The sequence below is a fragment of the Sarcophilus harrisii genome, chromosome 2 (genome assembly GCF_902635505.1).
Source record: "Sarcophilus harrisii chromosome 2, mSarHar1.11, whole genome shotgun sequence".
NCBI classification, from domain to species: Eukaryota; Metazoa; Chordata; class Mammalia; order Dasyuromorphia; family Dasyuridae; genus Sarcophilus; species Sarcophilus harrisii.
This window is the reverse complement of record NC_045427.1, coordinates 581,253,405-581,271,334: the sequence shown is the minus strand read 5'-3', so window position 1 is coordinate 581,271,334 and position 17,930 is coordinate 581,253,405. Positions and strand designations below refer to the sequence as shown.

The following is a 17,930-nucleotide window of genomic DNA, read 5'->3' as shown; positions in this document are numbered from 1 at the left end:
CTCTTCCCTCTGCCTCTAATTTATCTCATTCCCAGTCCACAAAACCTGTGTCAGCAAAGGCTGCCTTGTAACTCCTTCAGATGTTATGATCCACAGCTGTGGAAGCTCTCGGAGAATTGACCTGTCCCTTAACAATTTTCCATTTTCCCCACCAATTTTTGTTAAATAGCGAGTTCTTATCCCAGCAGCTAAAGTTAGGGGGTTTGTTAAACAGTAGATTTCTATAGTCATTGATTATTGTGTCATGTGAATCTAACTTCTTCCACTGATCACCACTCTATTTCTTAGCCAGTATTGATGACTACTGCTTTGTAATAGAGTTTTAAGTCTGGAACTGTTAGGTCACTGTGTTTTGTATTTTCCCCCCAATAATTCCCTTGATATTCTTGACCTTGTCTTCCTCCAGATGAATTTTGTTATTATTTTTTTCTAGATCTATAAAATAATTTTTTGGCAGTTTAATTAGTATGGCAATGAACAAGTAGTTATTTAGATAGAATTGTCATTTTATTATTAGCTCAGCCTATCCGTGAGCAAGATATTTTTCTAATTGTTTAGAACTGACTTTATTTGCATGAAAAGTATTTTGTAATTGTGTTCATGGAGTTCCTGGGTTTGTCTTGGCAGATAAGACACTCAAAATATTTTATTTTGTCTACGATTATTTTAAATGTAATTTCTCTTTTTATCTTTCTGCTGGACTTTGTTAATAACATATAGAATGCTAATGATTTGTGTAGGTTTATTTTATATTCTCCAAATCTGTCAAAGTTTTTAAGTCAAAATAGATTTTTAGATGATACTCTAGGATTCTCTAAGTATATCATTATATCATCTGCAAAGAGCGATAATTTTATCTCCTTATTGCCTACTCTAATTCCTTTAATTTCTTTTTTCTTTTCTTATTGTTAAAGTCAACATTTCTAGTATAGTAATGAATAATAGTGATGATAATGGATATTCTTATTTCACCCCTGACCTTACTGGGAATGCATCTAGCTTCTCCCCATTACAAATAATGATTGCTGGTAATTTTAGATAGATGCTGCTTATCATTTTAAGAAAAACTCCATTTATTCCTATATTCTCTAGTGTTTTGAACAGGAATGGGTCTTGTATTTTACCAAAAGTTTTTTTCCCACCTCTATTATCATATGGTTTCTGTTAGTTTTGTTATTATGGTCAGTTATGCCAATAGTTTTCCTTCTATTGAATCAGCCCTGCATTACTGATATAAATCTCATTTGATCATAGTATATTATCTTGCCAATAAACTGTAATCTCTTTGCTAATATTTAATTTTTTAATTTAATATTTAACATTTTGGCATCATTATTCATTAGGCAGATTAGTCTGTAATTTTCTCTCTCTGTTTTGCCTCTTCCTGGTTTAGGTATCAGCATCATATTTGGATCATAAAAGAAATCTGGCCTATTCTTTGTCTATTTTTCCAAATTTGTTCTTTTTCTAGCTTTTTTAGTTGCATGCCCAGTTTTTATTGTATTCATGCTCTCCTTTTTATTTTATACATGTAAATATTTAAAGATATAAAATTCCCTTTGGCTGCTCAGGCTGCATTCAATAGGTTTTAGTATGTTGTCTCATTATTATCATTCTCTTTGATGAAATTACAGCTTCTATGGTTTGCTGTTTGATCCACTCATTCTTTAGAAGTAGATTATTTAATTTCCAAATGGTTTTTAGTCTTATTTTCCTGGCCCTTTATTGAATGTAATTTTTATTGCATTGTGATCTGAAAAGGAAGCATTTATTATTTTTGTCTTTCTGTATTTGATTGTAAGGTTTTTATGCGCTAATACATGATCAATTTTTGTGTAGGTGCCATATACTACTGAGAAAAAGTCATATTCCTTTCTATCTCTATTTAATTTTCTCCAGAGATCTATCATATTTAAGTTTTCTAAGATTCTATTTTCTTTCTTATTTATTTTATGGTTAGATTTGTCTAATTTCTTTATCCAATTTATTTTGTGGTTATATTTATCTACTTCTGAGAGGGTGAGGTTGAGATCCTCATTAATATAGTTTTGCTGTTTATTTCTTCCTCTAAACGGCTCAACTTCTCTTAAAAATTTGGATATTATACCACTCAGTGCATATACATTATCAATACCATTTCATTTTCTATAGCTTTAAATGTTTTCTTCCTTATCTCTTTTTACTAGATTTTTTGTTTTTATCTGATATCAGAATTGCTACTTTTTTTTTGCTTCAGCTGAAATATAATAAATTCTGCTCAAGCCTTTTATCTTTATTCTTTTTATATGATTTTCTTCAGTTAGCTTTTGTATCTCTTTTGCTATTTGATTAATTCTACTTTTCAAGGTATTGCTTTCTTCAGTGGATTTTTTTTTTTTTTTTGCATTTGACCTACTGTATTTTTAAAGGAATTATTTTCTTCTATTTTGTTCTTCCTTTGTCTAAGTTGTTTGCCTTTTAAAATCCTTAATGAAAGCACCCAAGAAGCTTCTTTGGGTTTGAGACCAATTCATATCACCCTTTGAAATTTCCCATGTAGGCATTTTGTTCTCTTCTGAATTGGTGTTTGGTCTTCTCTGTCACCATAGTAGCTTTCTACAGTTAAGGTTCTTTTCTGTTTCTTGCTCATTTTCTTTTCTTTTTTTCCCTATTTTGTGATTTTTAAGGTCAAACTCTGCTCCTAGGGCACAGAGGGTGCAATCCCAAGCTTCCTGTGCAGCTCTGAGCCTTGGCTTTGAACACAGAAGCTCCTTATGTTTGGTGTCTTGCTCACAACAGAGGTAGTCCCATTTGCTCTCTCCAGGTAACAGACTGGTTTCCCTCAATAGCAATTTGAGCTGGTCTGGAAACTGCCTCACTGGTCTGCTCTAGCACTGAACCAGGACCAAAGGTCTCAATTGTTGATCTGTGATTAAGACCCTCTCACTGACTTTTCTAGATACTATCTGAGCAAGGTTAAATATCTCTAACTTCAGAGATAATGACCTTTCTTGAAGTTCTTCCAATCTATCTTGAGCTAGAGATTGTTTTTTTTTTGGTCAGATTCTGTTCAGAGGATTTGTTCATGTACTTTTCTTTCTTTCTTTCTTTTTATTTATTTATTTATTTAGTTAGTTAGTTAATAACTTTTTATTGACAAAACCCATGCCAGGGTAATTTTTTTACAACATTGTCCCTTGCACTCACTTTTGTTCCGATTTTTCCCCTCCCTCGCTCCACCCCCTCCCCCAGATGGCAAGCAGTCCTATACATGTTAAATAGGTTACAGTAGATCTTGGATACAATATATGTGTGCAGAACCGAATAGTTCTCTTGTTGCTCAGGGAGAATTGGATTTAGAAGGTATAAATAACCTGGGAAGAAGAACAAAAATGCAAGCAGTTTACATTCATTTCCTTGTTCTTTCTTTGGGTGTAGCTGCTTCTGTCCATCCTTGATCGATTGAAGCTAAATTAGATTTTCTCTTTGTCGAAGAAATCTACTTCTATCAGAATACATACTCATACAGTCTCGTTGTTGAGGTATATAATGATCTCCTGGTTCTGCTCATTTCACTCAGCATCAGTTCATGTAAGTCTCGCCAAGCCTCTCTGTATTCATCCTGCTAGTTGTTTCTTAGAACAATAATATTCCATAACATTCATATACCACAATTTACTTAACCATTCTCCAATTGATGAGCATCCACTCATTTTCCAGCTTCTAGCCACTACAAACAGGGCTGCCACAAACATTTTGACACATACAAGTCCCTTTCCCTTCTTTAGTATCTCTTTGGGATATAAGCCCAGTAGAAATACTGCTGGATCAAAGGGTATGCACAGTTTGATAACTTTTTGAGCATAGTTCCAAATTGCTCTCCAGAATGGCTGGATGTGTTCACAATTCCACCAACAATGTATCAGTGTCCCTGTTTTCCCACATCCCCTCCAAAATTCTGCGTTATCTTTCCCTGTCATTCTAGCCAATCTGACAGGTGTGTAGTGGTATCTCAGAGTTGTCTTAATTTGCATTTCTCTGATCAATAGTGATTTAGAACACTCTTTCATGTGAGTGGTAATAGTTTCAATTTCATCATCTGAAAATTGTCTGTTCATATCCTTTGACCATTTATCAATTGGAGAATGGCTTGATTTCTTATAAATTAGAGTCAATTCTCTATATATTTTGGAAATGAGTCCTTTGACTCATTTGACTGTAAAAATGTTTTCCCAGTTTGTTGCTTCCCTTCTAATCTTGTCTGCATTAGCTTTGTTTGTACAAAGGCTTTTTAATTTGATGTAATCAAAATTTTCTATTTTGTGATCAATAATGATCTCTAGTTCTTCTTTGGTCATAAATTCCTTCCTCTTCCACATGTCTGAGAGGTAAACTATCCTATGCTCTTCCAATTTATTTATAATCTCATTCTTTATGCCTAGATCATGAACCCATTTTGATCTTATCTTGGTGTACGGTGTTAAGTGTGGGTCAATGCCTAGTTTCTGCCATACTAATTTCCAATTTTCCCAGCAATTTTTGTCAAATAATGCATTCTTATCCCAAAAACTGGGGTCTTTGGGTTTGTCAAACACTAGATAATTAAAGTTATTGGCTATTTTGTCCTTTGAACCTCACCTATTCCATTGATCAACTAGTCTATTTCTTAGCCAATACCAGATGGTTTTAGTAACCACTGCTTTGTAATATAATTTTAGATCTGGTACAGCTAGTTTCATGTACTTTTCAAGGGAAACTAGGAAAGCTCCAGCAGCTTTCTGGTTTCACTCCACCAACTTGACTCTGCCTCCAGAACTCTATTTCTAATTTTTCAAATCAGAATACTCATTCCTAGAAACTATTCCCCTTTCTTAATTAGAATGTAAGCTCCTTTAGTCAGGAGACTGTTTTCACTTTTGCATAAATAACCAGCAGTTAGCTTAGTGCTTGGCACACAGCAAGCATTTAATAAGTGCTTTTTCATTTGTTCATTCACATGATTCTTGTAAATCTATGTGGCAGATATTCCTAAAGCCACTGTAGAGGTAAGAAAACTAAAGTTCCTTGCCAAACATTGAACAGCTCACAAAGCCAGAATTTAAAACAGACTATTCAATCTTTAATAGTGAAAAAACTGCAAAATTAGTCATTGCTTCAATCCTGGTTCTCCTACTGCCTACCTATGTTACTTACAATAGAGATATCTTCAATCCAAATGTTTATATGAATTATTTGTGCCTGAGCTGTGGTAGAGTTTTTTGAGCTTGTGTTGATCTATCTCATCAGCCACAGTCAGATACCCCATACCTTGACCCCAGCATAATGATGACATTTTGCTTCTCTTCAAGCACAAAGGACAACAACTAACTTTGAAGTCATTCAACCTTAATGAGCTTCAGTTTCTTTATATTTATAAAGATACTGGACTTGATGTCATCTAAAGTAATTTCCAGTTCTAGATGCTGCCTCTCTATTTAAGAATAAACCATACAAGTGCCACAGAATTTCAATGGGGGAAAAAGTAGGAAAAAAAATTTTAAAGGAAAAAAGATTTTTCATTTTTAAACTTACCACATTAGGATTAGCATTTGCCATGACCAGAAAAATTCCTGCATATTCTGCATTGCTAATCCACATTTTTGAGCCATTGATGATATAATAGTCTCCCTTCTTCTCAGCTTTAGTCTTTAAAGCAAATGCATCACTGCCAGCCTGAGCCTCAGAAAGGCAAAAACTTCCTATCTGTATATTTAAGAAAACAAAGATTCAGATTTTAGACGTATTTATATTTTTACATAAATTTATAAGAAATTTACATTTGTAAGGGACATTTAGAAACTCACATTTTAGTTATTTTAAAAAGAATACAAAAATTATTTTTAAAAAGAGCATTATACTTTCTGATAATTATTTTTCACATTTTACTATAAATTTCTATAAGAACTTTAATAGGAATAAGAAATAGTTAAATTTTAAAAAATTAACTATAATCATCATTACAGAAAGTGGATCAAGAATTTGTATTAAAAGTTACTACCTAACATCACTGGAAATTGTTTTGACTAAAAATATAATGATTTTGATTTTTATATACATATTAAAACTAAATCAAAATATACTTTAACATTTAGAGACTTCTTTGCAGAAGTAGGACTAGAGAATAGTGAAAATATGTTGAAAAACATAGTTCAAGATGTAAGAAATAATAGGTCATAGGCTTGAAGAATATAAAACGAAGTCTCATACATATATAACATGATTAATTTCCTCAAGAAGAAAGCTGAGAGGTACTGGACAATGTGAACATGATTACAATGTGAATGTCACAAAAAATATAATTAATTATATTTTAACATACAGGAAACATCTGCCTTTTAACGTGGAAATCATTATTGAGTCATGTTTCTTATAATAAGACGATTCACAAAAAGGCAAAGCAGAAAAAATATAAAAGCACATATAATACCAAATATGTCGATATAACATAAAATACAAAGCCATACAAAGCAGAAAAATACAAAATACCCAAGACATGATATACAATGGATAAAAATAAATAAGTAGAGTTCTCTATGTATATCATCTGCAAAGAGGGATAAAAGATTCAGCTCCAATTTCTTCAACTCTTTGCATATTTCCCCATTTCAATTGTGTTTCTTGTAAAGAACATATTATTGTATTCTGGTTTCTAATCCATTCTGCTATCCACTTTTATTTTATGGGTGATTTCATCCCACTTACATTCACAGTTACTATGAATTTCCTTTTATCCCATTTATTTTCTGCTTATCCTTTTTTATCCTGTCTGTCTTCTAAAGTCTACTTTGCTTTGGAACAGTGTGTCTTCTTTCTATCGAACCTCTTTTGTCACCACTCCTCCTTTCTTTTTCCCTTCTGCTCCTATTTCCTTGCTAGAAAAGGTAGATTTGAAAAACCCAATTTTGTATGTGTGAATAAACACATATGTATGTATATATGTGTGTACATCTATGCACATATATATATATATATGCACCCTTTTTGAATCAATTTTTATATGAGAATGAGATTCAAGTAGAAGTACCTTTTCACCATTTCTTCTTCAATTGTAAAAGTTCTTCATTGTAAATCTCTTATATAAATCTTATAATATAAAGATATCTTATATAAAAGATAATTTTCCCCATTTTTTCCTCCTTTCTCCCTTCTCCCAGGATACCTATCTTTCTCATCCATTAATTAAAAAAAAAAAACCAACCCAACATAATCAACTCACCTCTGTATCCTCTATGTAGAATCCTTCTAACTACTCTAATAATGATAAACCTCTCCCCAGATCACATTACCCATACAGAAAGGTAAAACACTTTTAACCTTATATTTTGAATCCTTTATAATTTCTCTTTCAAACTTATCTTTTAATGCTTTTCTTGAGTCTTGTATTTGGAAGCCAAATTTCCTGTTCAGCTCTGGTATTTTCACATCAGGAATATCTGACAGTCCTTTATTTCATTAAATATCCATTTTTTTTCTTTGAAGGATAGTTAATCCTGGCCTCAGTCCTAGCTCTTTTGCCTTCCAGATTATCATATTCTAAATCCTTTATTCCTTTAATGTGGCAGCTGATAAATGTGCTATGATCCTGACTATGGCTACAGGTATTTGAATGGTTTCTTTATGACTGCTTTAAATATTTCCTTTTTGGTCTGAATGTTCTGGAATTTGGCAATACTATTCCTGGGAGTTTTCATTTTGGGGATATCTTTCAGATAGTGATTGGGGGATTCTTTCCATTTTTATTTTACTGTCTAATTCTATAATAACAAAGTAGTTTTTTTTTTTTTGATAATTTTTTGAAGTACATTGTCTAGGCTCTCTTTGATCATGGCTTTCAGAGTAGTCCAATAATTCTTAAATTATCTCTTAATCTATTTTCTAGGTCAGTTGTTCTTCCCAATGAGGTACTACACACTCTCTTTTATTTTTTTATTGTTTGACTTTATTTTTATTGTTTTGGGATATCTCATGGAGTTGTTAGTTTTCATTTGCCCAATTCAAATTTTCCCATTTGGTCAATTTTGTTTTTTAAGGTATTATTTTCTTCAGTATTTTTTGTTCCTTTTTTGCTAAGCTGCTGTCTTTTCATAATTTTCTTTCTTCACTCTCATCTATTTTACATCTACCACTCTTACTTGATTTTGAAAATAAAATTTTATTCTTCACATTTATCCTTAAGCTCTACTTATAGTTGTTTTTACTTGTCTTCTGAATTTGTGTCTTGACCTTCACTGTCAACGTAGTTTTTGTGGTCAGGTTCTTTGTTGTTGTTGTTGTTGGCTCATTTTCTTTACCCTATTTTTTATTATTATTATAGCTTTTTATTTACAACATATATGCATGGGCAATTTTTTAGCATTAACAGTTGCGAAATCTTTTGTTCCAATTTTTCTCCTCCTTTCCCCCACCCCCTTCCCCAGATGGCAGGTAGACCAATATATGTTAAATATGTTAAATACAATATATGTATAATCTCCATACAGTTATTTTGCTGCACAAAAAGAATTGAACTTTGAAATAGTGTACAATTAACCTGTGAAGGAAATCAAAAACGCAGGCAAACAAAAATAGATGGATTGGGAATTCTATGTAGTGGTTCACACACATTTTCCCGAGTTCTTTCGCTGGGTGTAGCTGTTTACCCTATTCTTGATTTTGAATTTTATATTACTATTTGGTTCTGTTCCTGGTATGGAGAAGTAAGCATTATCTGAAATTTCAGGTTTTTTCCATATTGCTTTTTTTCAGAGCTGGTTCCAGAGTTTGGAAATTTTCAGGGCTTCCAGGGTAATGTGATCTGGGGAGAGGTGGAGTCACTCCTCTTATAGCTGGCACTCTGGTCCTAACCCAGGTTAATCCTTTGGATTGCAATAAACACTGCTCCTCAGGGCCCTTGCTCCCTCTCTGAAGTAAAAGTGCTTTTTTTCCTGCCCTTAAAAGTGACCCAAAAGTGGATACAGGCAATGGATTTTCCAAACAGCATCCAATCCTTTGTCAACTGCTATAGTTCCTGTAATCTATATGATCAGTTGCCAGGTTTTCTTACCATCTCTGGTTGATCTAAAGCTGTTGTTGCTTCTATTGCCACCATCTAGTCTTACTATAGGTGTTTTGTCTACATGAACTCTGAATCAATCTCTTATCTCTGTTCATCTTCCAAACTCCTAAATTGTGTTTTACCAGAAGAATGTCTCACCCTGAACTTTTGTCAACTTTACTGCTTAAGAATTAGGTTTAAAGAGTTATATAATTGTTTGGACGAGAATGTTAGAAGAGCTCAGCTGAGTGCTTCCTATACAGTCACCTTGGTTCTGCCCCAGAAGATTTAAAGTAATTTAATGAATATAATAAATTAGAATATAGCTGAAAGCTAGCTGAATTCAGAAAGGTCCTTTGGTTAATTCTTTAACTTTAAATGATATTTATATAGAAAACATAATTAAGACTATTTAATCATAAGAAAATATCTCAGTTTAAAAAAAGTTGGCATGTTGCTTAGTTTTCTAAAAAGTCTCACATATAATGCACATGTTGATTTTGAAAAAACAGAAATATTCTCAATTTTTGAAAAAGTTATTAATTTGAAAAATTGTTTTTCACTCACTGTGTCTTTAGCTAGCTTGGTCAAGTAGGTTGCCTTTTGTTCTTCTGTCCCGCATTTTCTAATCAGGGTGTTGATTAATGTATTCTGGATGTCACATAAAACAGATACAGATGCATCAACCTTTGCTAATTCCTCTATTGCTAAGATAGAGGAAAAAAATGAAGCTCCTGTCCCTCCATACTTTGTTTCAATTTCAATACCCATCAACTAGAGAAGAAACAAGAAAAATAAATTATTAGGTAATGCTGTGAAGGTATATCTTACAAAAAGAACAAGCTTTAGAAGTAAATTTTAAATATTCACATATGTATAATTCTAGACATTACCAGATCCTTACTTATATACAGGGAGGCATTTTCAATCCATGATGTTTTGCATAACAAAAAGTACAAAAGAAATATATCTCTTTTAAGATGATAGAATGACATAATCAACTCTGATTATACTTTCTTAGCTCAGTTCAGAAAACTACAAAAGAAGTGAAAATGTATTCATAAGAAAATAAGAGAGCATAATAATATCTTTAATATACCTGGATTACCTCACTGTTGAAACATTCTCAATTCCACTAAAAATGCCCAATTTTTTTAATCAACACATTCCCTTACTGTCTAAAATTAAAACTATATGGAGGAAATCTTTCAAGGGAGAATTATCTGCATCTTTGTACTCGGCTTACATTAACAATCTTTGCAAACTCCATTCACATTTTAACAGTTTGATTCTCCTAACCTTTAAGATGGCAAATGGAAAATCAAAATGAGAATGACTTTGCAGAGTCTGGGTTGTTTGTTAACTGATGTACTATACTATGCAGAGTTATGTACTAAAATGCTTCATCATCATCAGAGTCATCAGATAATCTAACAATTTTGGAGCAACTTAGAGGCTATCTGTTTGGGATACTCTACTCCTTAGCACTGAGTGAAATTTTCATTGCACTTACACAATTCTTTTTTCACTGTCTTTAGATTCACAAAAGTGATTTATTCCAGAAGCTAATCTGACAAAGAATAATGATCTTTGTTCTTCCTAGTAGGCCAGCAATTTTAATGCATAAATAGTTAAATAGACTATTATTATATAAATAGACTATTCTTCCTTCCCCCCCTCCACCAGGTTTCAAAGCTAGATGTTAAACAAATATCAAAAATGTTTTAAAAGAACTAAAGTATGACATGTAGAAAAAAGTATTGTAATTAGCGTAATAAAAGTCATTTCTGATTAAGCTCCAGTTGTCACTTTGGAATAATGACAGCTACAAATGAATCACATATAAATCAGTATCTTTTGCTTTTATAGGAAAATAATCAGTATCAAAATTTCAGGGCATGACAATAAACAAAAATTCTTTCTTGAATAAATTTATTTGGAAGCAAAAGTTTCACATTTGCCTCGTTATTTCAGTATTCCTTAAAGAGACCAGCACAATCATAAACTGAAAGTATCAAGTTAGTAAATTTCATTTCCAATTCACTTGTTTTTCCATCACTTACATGATATGCTGCAGTGGTACAGTGGATAGTGTTAGGCTTAGAGTCAGGAAGAAATTTTGAGCAAGTCATTCTATGTGCCTGAAAGAACTCCTAGGTCTTATTTACTAATCTACAGAAGGAAAGGATCTTTCTTCTTGGTGGTAGGATCTTCCACAAGAGAAGCTCCCTGTAATGATTTTTATTCATTTTGAATTTCAACACAAAAAGACAAAACAAAATCCATTTCCATGTATACAGCACAACATAAAAAGAGAAAGAATATAAACTATGGATTTCCATTTCACATTGTTTAGTATTTTTGGAAAAAAAACAATGTAATAAATAAGATGTACTTTTTTCAAAACTACTATGCTTTCTGTGTTTTCTTCTAAGTTTTGTTTTGTTCTCTGCTGTGTATTTTTGATTTTTTCTTCCTTCTTTCCTACCCTGCCTTAAAATTATGTGTCTTTGTGTGTACCATCCAATACAGACTTCTATTTTTCAGTTCTTTTTCTGGTTCTCCATAATTGATCTGAGTATTTATGATACTCAAAATGACTTAAGTCACTCAAAGGTGTTCTTAGAATAATATTGTTGTTCTTGAATACATTCTCCTGTTTCTGTTCATTTCACTTTTCATTATTTCATGCAAATCTTTCCATGTTTTTTCTAAAATAAACCATTTCATCATATCTTATAGCACAGTAATATTCCACAGTCATATTCCATAATTTGCTCAGTTATTATCCAATTTACAGACATCCTTACAATATCCAGTCTTTGTCATCACAAAGACAGCTACTATAGATCTTAGAACATAAATGTTCCTTGCCTTTTACCCTAATCACCTTGGGAAACAGATCTAAGTGATATTGCTGGGACAAAGAATATAGGAAGTTTAATGACTCTCTGCTCTGCAAAATGGTTGGAGTAGTTCACAGTTCCACTCAATGTATCAATTTTTCCATTCCCTTTACCATTTGTCATTTTCCCCTTTTTATCTTTTAACCAATCTGACTGGTGTGAGATGACATCTCAAAGTTGTTTTAATTTGTATTTCTCTAATCAATAGTGATTTAGAGCATTTTTTTCATATGACTAAAAATTGTTTTGATTTCTTCATTAAAAAACTGTTTATTCACATCCATTGACCATTTATCAAATGGGGAATAATTTGTATTCTTATAAATTTGACATAGTTCTTTGTATATTTGAAAAACTGAGGCCTTTATCTGAAAAACTGTATAAAATTTTTCTCCCAATGTTGTTTTTCTCTTAATCTTGGCTACATTGGTTTTACTTGCACAAAACCTTTTTAATTTAATTAACTGAAATTATCCATTTTACATTTCACTATGCTCTCTATCTCTTGTCCATTCATAAATTATTCTCCTATCCACAAGACAATATGTTCAGTGTTCTTTTAATTTTTCTATATGTATCTTCGTAACTAAGTCATGTATCCATTTTGACCTTATCATACTGAATGATGTAAAATTTTAGTTTATGGCCAATTTATACCAAATTGCTTTCAAACTTTTCCAACAATTTTTTTTTTTTTTACCAAATAATAGATTCTTGTCAAAAACAATGTTATTGTAATCATTTTTGTATTATGTCTATTCTGTTCCACAGAGCTACCTTTCTTTTTCTTAGCAAGTATTAGATATTTTAATAATTACTGCCTTGTAGTAAAGATTTGATACTGCAAAATCTCCTTCCTTTATATTTTTATTAATTCCATCACTATTCTTTTTTCCTTTTGTTCTTCCAAATGAATTTCATTATTTTTCCTAACTCAGTAAAATGATTTTTTAAATAATTTAATTGGGATGGCATTGAATAAATAGGATTAGTTAACATTGTCATTTTTATTGTATTGGTTCTGCTTCTTCATGAATGATTAATACTTCTCCATTTAGTTAAACCTATACTTTATTTGCATAAAAAGTGTTTTATAATTACATTCATGATGGTATAGGTAGGTATATTCCCAAGTATTTTATATATAATGTACAGTTATTTTAAATGGGGTTTATCTTTTCTTGCAGGGTTTTTTTGGTGATATATATATATATATATATATATATATATATGTATATATATATATTTGAAAGAAAGACAGGCTGATGATTTATGTGGGTTTATTTCATATCCTGTTATACTGCTAAAATTACTATTCCGACTAACTTTTTAATTGAAGCTTTAGAACATTCTAAATATGTCATTTTATTATCTGCAAAAACTAGTTTTACTGTCCACTCTTATTCTTTCAATTTCTTTTTCTTCTTTTACTGCTATTGCTAGCATTTCCAATACAATAATGAATAATGGCATCCTTTTTTCACTCCTGATTTTCCTAGGAAGACTCTCAGCTTATCCTCACTACAAATAATGCTTTCTGTTAAAGATAAATATTCTATGTAACTTTTAATGAAAAATCCTTTTATAAGCTGTATTTTTAAGTATTTTTAATAGGACTAAGTGTTGTATTTTATCAAAAGCATTTATTGCATCTATTGATATATATTATTTGTTATTCTGATGTTGATATAATCAATTATGTTAATAGTTTTCCTTAAATTAAACCACCCCTGCATTCCTAGCATAAATCCCACTTGGTTACAATGTATAATCTTTATAATATATTGTTGTAGTCTCTCAATTAGCATTTTATTTAGGGTTTTTGCATACATATTCATTAATCAAATTAATCTATAGGTCTCTGTTTTTGCCATTCCTAGTTTAGGTATCACTATGTTTCATAAAAGGCTTCCTTCTTTGCCTATTATTCCAAATAATTTATTTAGTATTGGAATTAGTTGATCTTTAAATGTTCAACAGACTTTATTTGTAAATCCATTTGGTCCTGATTCTGTTTTCTTAGGCAACTCATTTATGGCCTGATCAACTGTTTTTTCTAAAACAGGCTTATTTAGATATTCTATTTCCTTTTCTATTAACCTAGGTAATTTGTATTTTTGTAAATATCTTCCCATCTAACTTAAACTGTTAAATTTATTGGCATAAAATTGAGCAATATAATTCTTCATAAAAGCTTTGGTTTCATCTTCATTAGTGGTGTTATTCACCTTTTTCATTTTTAATACTAGCTACTGTTTTCTTCTCTCCTCTTTAATCATATTAACCAATGGTTTATCCATTTTATTGCTTTTTTTATAAAACCAACTTTTAGTTTTACTTATTGTTTTCTTACACTATTTCATTTTTAATTTTTAACATTTCTAATGGTGTTAAATTGAAGATTTTTATTTGTCTTTTTTTCTAGATTTTTAAAAAATTGCACAATCAATTCACTGATCTTCTCTTTCTCAATTTTACTCTATTTACTTGTAAAAGCATTTAGAGATGTAAATATTCCTCTGATTACTACTTTTGCTGCACCCATAGGTTTTGATATGTTATTTCATTGTCATTCTTTTTTTAATAAAATTGTTTCTATGATTTGCTCTTTAACACAATAATACTTTAAGATTAGGTTATTTCATTTCCAATTAGTTGTTAATCTGTGTTTCTGTGATCCTTTATTGAATATAATTTTTATTGCACTATCATCTGAAAAGGATGCATATAATATTTCTGCTTTTGGTTTTTATGCCCTACATATTGTCAATTTTTGTAAAGGTACCATGTGTTGCTCAAAAGAAGGTTCATCCTTTCTATTTCCATTCAGTTCTCTATAGATATCTATCATATCTAGCTTGTCTAAGATTTTAGTTACCTCCTTAACTTCTTGTTTATTTTTTGGTTAGATTCATTTAATTCCGAGAAGAAAAGGTTGAAGATTCTGTCTATTATAGAACTAGTGTCTATTTCTACTTATTATTCATTTTAACTTTTTCTTTAAAAATGTAGATGCTATAACATTTGATGCATATATATATATATATTTACTATTGATATTGCTTTATTATCTATGATAACTTTTATTATAGTGTAGTTTTCCTGCTTTTCTCTTTTTGATTAAGTCTATTTTAGCTTTAGTTTTGTTCCAAATCATGACTGCTACCCTTCCTTTTTTTTTTAACCTTAGCTGATGCTTAATAAATTCTACTTCAGCCCTTTATTTTAATTCTGTGATATCCCTCTTGGTAGAAACATATTGTTGGATTTTTACTCCATTCTATCTGTTTCTGTTTTATGGGTGACTATATTCCATTAACATTTAAAATTATAATTACTAGTTGTGTATTTCCCTCCATCCTATTTTTCCTCACTACTGTCCTTCTCACCTTCCCTTCACCTTCCCACTTCTTGATCTACATATCTCTCTAAAAATCTCTCCCATATCCTTCCCCTCAACCTCCTATTCTTTTTATAAATTTAGAAGACTTTTATATCCTTCTAGAGATACATTATTCTCTCTTTAATCCAGTTCAGATGAGAACAAGTTTCCAGCACTACCAGTCTTCCACTGCCACCTGTTCTTCCAGTTATGTCTCACTTATATGAGATGATTGCTCTATTTACCTCTCCCTACCAATTTTATCTCTTTAAAATATCCCATTATACTCAACTCAAATCTAATTCTTCTATCTACATATTTTCAAAATATCTAAGTATGATAGCATTCTTAAAAGTATAGATAATGCTGTCTTTATATAAGAAAACCTTATATAAGGTAGATGGAAACTTACAGCCAACATCATAACTGGATTGTGTTACCTTAACTCATATACAATATATGTTTGAGGTAGGTAAAGATATCACCAAGAAACATTTATTGAATTCTTACTGGGTAAAAGGAACCACTTAAAGAAATGAGATACTGGGGATAAAAAAAAAGAAGCATATTCTCTCTTTCCTTTTTTTTTTTTTTTAAAGAAAAGAAGCATACTTCTCAAAGGACTTATAATCTAATATGGCATAGTGGACATAAAAAATGAATGCAAAATTATGTCAAGTGTCAATAGATTCAGAAAAATTCACAATAAATTCCTGAAGACTGAAATATCTAAGGAAAGCTTGCAGGACACGTGAAAATATTGATAAAAGTAATTATTAACCCAGCATTTCCAAGTACTTAAAACTAAAAGTGAAGTTATTATAATGATTTAGACAAAAAATATGAGTATTTGAGCTGTTAGGTTTTGGAGTAAGGCTGTTCAATATTCTCAACACAAAAGTAGAAACAAACTATTTTCTAAATTATCATTTGTCGAGAAGGACAGTAGTGAGGAAAAATAGGATGGAGGGAAATACACAACTAGTAATTATAATTTTAAATGTTAATGGAATGTAGTCACCCACAAAACAGAAACAGATAGAATGGATTAAAAATCCAACAATATGTTTCTCCCAAGAGGCACATCTCAGAATTAAGTAAAGGGCTGCAGTAGAATTTATTATGCATCAGCTAAGGTTAAAAAAAAAAAAAGTCTGATAGGACTACAATGTTAAAACAAAATCTACCAATAATCTTATGTGGTGTGTAAATTAATATATAGAAGATATGACACATACTTTTTATATTTGATCCTGGAATTATTTAGCAAAGGAAAAAAAAAAGAATAAAGGGAAATTCCCCTTGGGAATTTACTGATATTAATTTATTATATTTAATTTATGATCAATTATAATAGAAATGGTTATATTAATACTATATTATAATTTTATATACTATAGAGAAAAATTGATATGGCAGGTCAGTATGAAGTAACATTCCACTTGGATGTTGATTTTATGGCAAAACCATCGTTCTACACAATGAATTCTTTATTTTAATACAACTTTCCTATTGAATATTTGAGGACCAAGGCAGATATGAAAAGTTTGCCCCCCATTTTCTCAAAATAATAGATGTAACAAATTGAAATAGCAAAATCTTTATATGTTACTTCCAAAACCATTGCTAGTTCTTCTAACATAAGGTCTGCAAAACTTGCCAAAACAACTAGGATGATAGTTCTCCTCTAGATATGACTCCACTGCTCTATACTGAGAAATTTCTATGGCATTACTAGCTTTGACTGTTCTCATGTGCTAGCAAAGAATGGATTCATGAGACTGATCAATGACTTATGTAAAAAACACAAGAATAAACAGAGTCCTAGTTTTACGTAATAGATATAGGGAAGGGAGGGAGGATAAAAGGAAGGAGGCGGCCTGCACACCATTCAAGGGCACAAAAAGGCCAGTGAGAGAGATGTAAAAATAGGAGGAGGAACAAGCAGGAACAGGCCTCTCACATGGGGGCCTGGCTACAACTTAGAGGCTGAACACAAGAAGATAGCAGACACCTTGGGGCCAGACATGGATAGGAGAGGATAGGGAAAACGTAGGGTCATGAGTAGTCACCAAGTACTGACAGATGGAAGACAGACACGTGGGAGAGGTGGGCAGAGAGAGTCAAGTCCCCAGATAGTCTCTGTCTCTCATGTACAATCTACTTTCATTTAAAGGAGTTTTTATTTTAGGGTTTTTCCTGGGGGAATGGAAGAGGCTGTGGAGCAACAAGCCAAGGAAGCAGGAGTAGAAATAGAGAGAAAGAAAGCCCAGTATGATAAAATTAACAGATTTTTTTTTTTGGAATGCAGATTTATTTCAGAATTCTTTTACACAGAGTTGAATTTATGTAATATGAATTTACAAAAAGTGAGAACTGTCTGTATACTATTTTATTAGGGTAATAAGAGAATCACCAATGTCTAAAAATTTCCCTAGAAATTACCTAAAGAAATTATAACCGTTCTCTTTCCATTACATATTTATAGTGCAGAAGTATTTCTACTCACAAGATGATTCTGATTTTTAAAGTTTTTGTTGATAATGAAATATAAGGAAGGATCTTGGCCTTAAGGAGAATGAAAATAATT

The 17,930-nt window shown here is 31.3% G+C and overlaps 1 protein-coding gene across 1 annotated transcript in view; it reads right to left on the bottom strand.

Annotated features, from left to right (window-relative positions):
- ACADSB (acyl-CoA dehydrogenase short/branched chain) overlaps positions 1 to 17,930 on the bottom strand; it is a 44,749-nt gene that overhangs the window by 16,860 nt on the left and 9,959 nt on the right. Inside the window, exons 4-5 of the mRNA XM_003759162.4 lie at positions 9,620 to 9,826; positions 5,551 to 5,721 (exon numbers count right to left, since the gene is read on the bottom strand). Coding sequence (XP_003759210.1) covers positions 5,551 to 5,721; positions 9,620 to 9,826 — 378 coding nt within the window. The remainder of the gene's footprint in view (positions 1 to 5,550; positions 5,722 to 9,619; positions 9,827 to 17,930) is intronic.